The sequence below is a fragment of the Micropterus dolomieu genome, linkage group LG12 (assembly GCF_021292245.1).
Source record: "Micropterus dolomieu isolate WLL.071019.BEF.003 ecotype Adirondacks linkage group LG12, ASM2129224v1, whole genome shotgun sequence".
NCBI classification, from domain to species: domain Eukaryota; kingdom Metazoa; phylum Chordata; class Actinopteri; order Centrarchiformes; family Centrarchidae; genus Micropterus; species Micropterus dolomieu.
The window spans coordinates 38,161,966-38,165,891 of NC_060161.1; the positions used below are offsets into that span (position 1 = coordinate 38,161,966).

A 3,926-nucleotide genomic window follows, 5' to 3' on the forward strand; every position below is an offset into this window, starting at 1 on the left:
TGTCCGTATAAGTTGCTAAATGAAAACTCTGTAGGTCAGAGCGTCCACATGAAAAGGGATTAACGCATTAACACACACACACACACACACACACACACTTAGCCTACTGTTTTTATTATTCTACACACAAACATAACTTTTACTCTTTTATTTACTTATGTAAAAATCTTATGAAATCAATTGTCCTTATGGAATGTATATATAGCTTTGGCGATATTGTTGTGTGAGTGATTGACTGAGTGAGTGAGTGAGAGAAAGAGAAAGGCCAATAAACAGACCCCTCTCATCGCAGGATGTCCAATACCAATGGTTTCAGAAAAAGTGACAATCCGCAGTTATTTGATTTTGAAGGTACAGTTTAGCATCTGTGTGAGACGCACCGGGTGCATCTATGAGACCCCCTCACCCAATTTATATTGTCAGTGTCAATTATTATCAGTATTAATTATAAAAATCTGAAAAATGTATTAATACATTATACATAATTAAAATGTAGCTCAATGATTTATAGGTAACGTTGGTGTAAGCTTCAGTTCGGGGGGGGGGGCATGAAAGATGGCTGGGCTAAGCCCCCAATGTTTCAAGGGCTTGGAAACTCCCCTGACTCAGAAAGTGTTTTACCTTACTGTATGAGACTCACTCCCAAGATAGTTCAGCTGCGGGACCTTATCTCTTACAGGGGAGCACACCTGCAGCTCAGCAGGAGAGACACCTCTTAGTCCTTAACAAGCACGAGAATACCTTGGCGAGTTAGCTCCTCACTACTGATCACACTTTCATACAATCCTACATTAATAGTCTTTCAAAAAGGACTTCAGTTATTAACATAAAAGAGTTTCTCTAGCATATAAAAGAGGTAAGCCAGCCTTTGACTCTGGATTGCACATTACTCACGATGTGCTTACTTGTACAAAAATAAAATCAGACCACAGGGACCTCCGGAAGGAAAGTCCAACCCTGAAGGAACCCTACACTGGCAAGCAACTGCAGAAAAGTCCCCACACTGGCGGGGAGAGGTGGCGACGCCACCATTTATACTGTCCTTCCACTGAGCCCACCCACTCCTGTCAAATAACACATTATTGTTTTATAATAATAGTATTTATTTATAGAACACATGTGAAAATCCATGTTACAAAGTGCTTCACATTACACATTTGAAAAACCATCAGATAAAAACCACTAATTAAAAGTTAAAAGGAAAATATAATCAGGAAAGGTTTATTGATAAAAGTATGTTTTAAGAATGGACTTAAAGGAGTTCAATGAGTCTGCCGACCTTTGATTCATTTTAAGCCCTCTTTCTGACTGCATGACTTTGTTTAACAGGAGTATCTGAAAGAAGAAGGAGGTCTGAGTCCAGAAGCTGTGAGGATGATTGGAGACCTGCTTAACGAACAGAGCCTTATGTACACAGCGCTGACTGAGATGATCTATGACCAGTCAGATATCAATGACAACGTGAGGTGAGGCCCTACATCCTATATTGTCTATTCAAAAGGCACATTGTTTGCACAGTGTATATATATCAGAGATGGAAAGAGTGCTAAAATATTGTACTTAAGTAAAAGTACTGTTATACTGATTAACTTTTACTTAAGTACAAGTTACTAAAATCTACTTAAGTAAAAGTAAAATGTAGCTCATTAAAATTTACTCAGAGTGACTTAGTTACTTTTTTAAGCTCCTAAACATATATACTGATTTAATATCTTATTTATAGTTCTTTTTATTATACTTATTTAAATAAATCAGTCTTGAGGCCACAATGTCAGATCAGTTCGTTTGACAGATTATTTGCTAAAGCAATGGCGCAAAACAACGTTAGAGAACTTTTATGTTATTATGAGAAGTTTAGTGAATGTTTTTGCTTCATTATGAAACTGTGGCGGAACAATTTAAACTATGGCAGGCCGCACTGGACTGGGAAAACGGGAAACACTGCACTGTATATGAAGTCATATCCCTATTTAGGCTACATTAAAACAGGTGGTACTTTGAATGTGCCTTCATACGCATTAGCATAAATTTTATTTATAGTTATTTTTTATTAAGAAAGGCCTAAGCATTATTAACTAGTAACCAGCAGGTGCCAACTGACATTAACGATGTCATGCACCAATGTGTTTTTGGCTAATTTGAGCAAAGCCTCTTACCAAACTATGAAAACATCTTTTACCAAGCAGAGTGCGAACTACGGGGGCGCTTGGCTCCTCTTTATAACCCTTCACATGCTACTTTTGCCATTCGTTTCAAAATCTTCCATATCATCATGGATCCTGTGTAAAATGAGGAGAGTCAGACTTCATCCAGCCAGAGGGAACGATCACTGACGTCTCTCCCTGGCTGTGTCTTATAAAAACAACTTAAAAAAGTACAAGTACACAAAAAAGCTACTCAATTACAGTAACACAAGTAAATGTAATTTGTTACTTTTCACCACTAATTTTATATATATATATTTATTTATTTGTTAGGGGTGTGGTGTGTGGAAAATAATTGCTTTATAGATGCCTTGCGATGCGGACTTGGACAATTATGAATCGCTTCACAAATGTCAATAATCAATTCTCTAGAGGTTAATTGATAACATAATGTTGACGGAACAAAAAAGGTGGAACTCGGAAATGCGGAAGTGCAGCTCCGGACCGTTTATGCGGTGCACACAATGTAGACGTGTGGTTCTCCCTGTTCGGCACAGACAGCTGTTGATTGAATGAGTAACTGCTGCTACTAAACTAAAACACGATCAATAAAATTAATGCGCAACTAATGTTAATGATTTTCACCCGCACAATGTGCCGCTCGGTAGCGCCCAGCTAGCGTCCTCTGCTCATTCTTCAAAGGACAGCTAGGTGACAGGCGGCAGTAGGTGACGGTGAAAGTAGCGGAGCAGAGGAAAAGATGAACGTTACGTTTCAGTCTGGCTGTAAATCTACAGTGTAACGTTAGGTTAAAGCATGTCCGTTTCTGTCTGTTGTTTTCCAACTGCTGGAAATGTAAAGGTAGTTAGCGCTAAGTTCGCTAACATGTCCTCTTCAGGCTGCAGACTGCGGTCTGAAAGCTGAGCAGGACGCTTTTTTGCTGCTAGTTCTATTTCATTTGTTGTCATTCATCCACACATCAAGTACACAATGAACTAAGTGCCATTTCTCAAGGCCCATGGTGCTCAATAGTAGATGGTACAATAATCAACTTACAGGACACAAACATGTAACTACACTAGATGAGACAATGAGGTGCCCAGAAATTCACACCCTTGAACTGACGCATTGGAAAATAGAATCGAATCAAAGACCTGATAATCGTAATCGAATTGTGAGACCAGTGAAGATGCACACCCCTAATATATATACACACACACACACACACACACATACGTGCTGGTCATATAATTAGAATATCATCAAAAAGTTGATTTATTTCAGTAATTCCATTCAAAAAGTGAAACTTGTATAATTTATACATTCATTCCACATAGACTGATATATTTCAAGTGTTCATTCCTTTTAATTTTGATGATTATAACTGACAACTAATGAAAATCCCCAAATCAGTATCTCAGAAAATTAGAATATTGTGAAAAGGTTCAATATTGAAGACACCTGGTGCCACACTCTAATCAGCTAATTAACTCAAAACACCTGCAAAGGCCTTTAAATGGTCTCTCAGTCTAGTTCTGTAGGCTACACAATCATGGGGAAGACTGCTGACTTGACGGCTGTCCAAAAGACGACCACTGACACCTTGCACAAGGAGGGCAAGACACAAAAGGTCATTGCTAAAGAGGCTGGCTGTTCACAGAGCTCTGTGTTCAAGCACATTAATAGAGAGGCGAAGGGAAGGAAAAGATGTGGTAGAAAAAAGTGGACAAGCAATAGGGATAACCGCACCCTGGAGAGGATTGTGAAACAAAACCCATTCAA

The 3,926-nt window shown here is 38.7% G+C and overlaps 1 protein-coding gene across 1 annotated transcript in view; it reads left to right on the top strand.

The window, feature by feature from the left end:
• LOC123980664 (L-amino-acid oxidase-like) overlaps window positions 1-3,926 on the top strand; it is a 14,708-nt gene that overhangs the window by 1,138 nt on the left and 9,644 nt on the right. Inside the window, exon 3 of the mRNA XM_046065188.1 lies at window positions 1,330-1,461. Coding sequence (XP_045921144.1) covers window positions 1,330-1,461 — 132 coding nt within the window. The remainder of the gene's footprint in view (window positions 1-1,329; window positions 1,462-3,926) is intronic.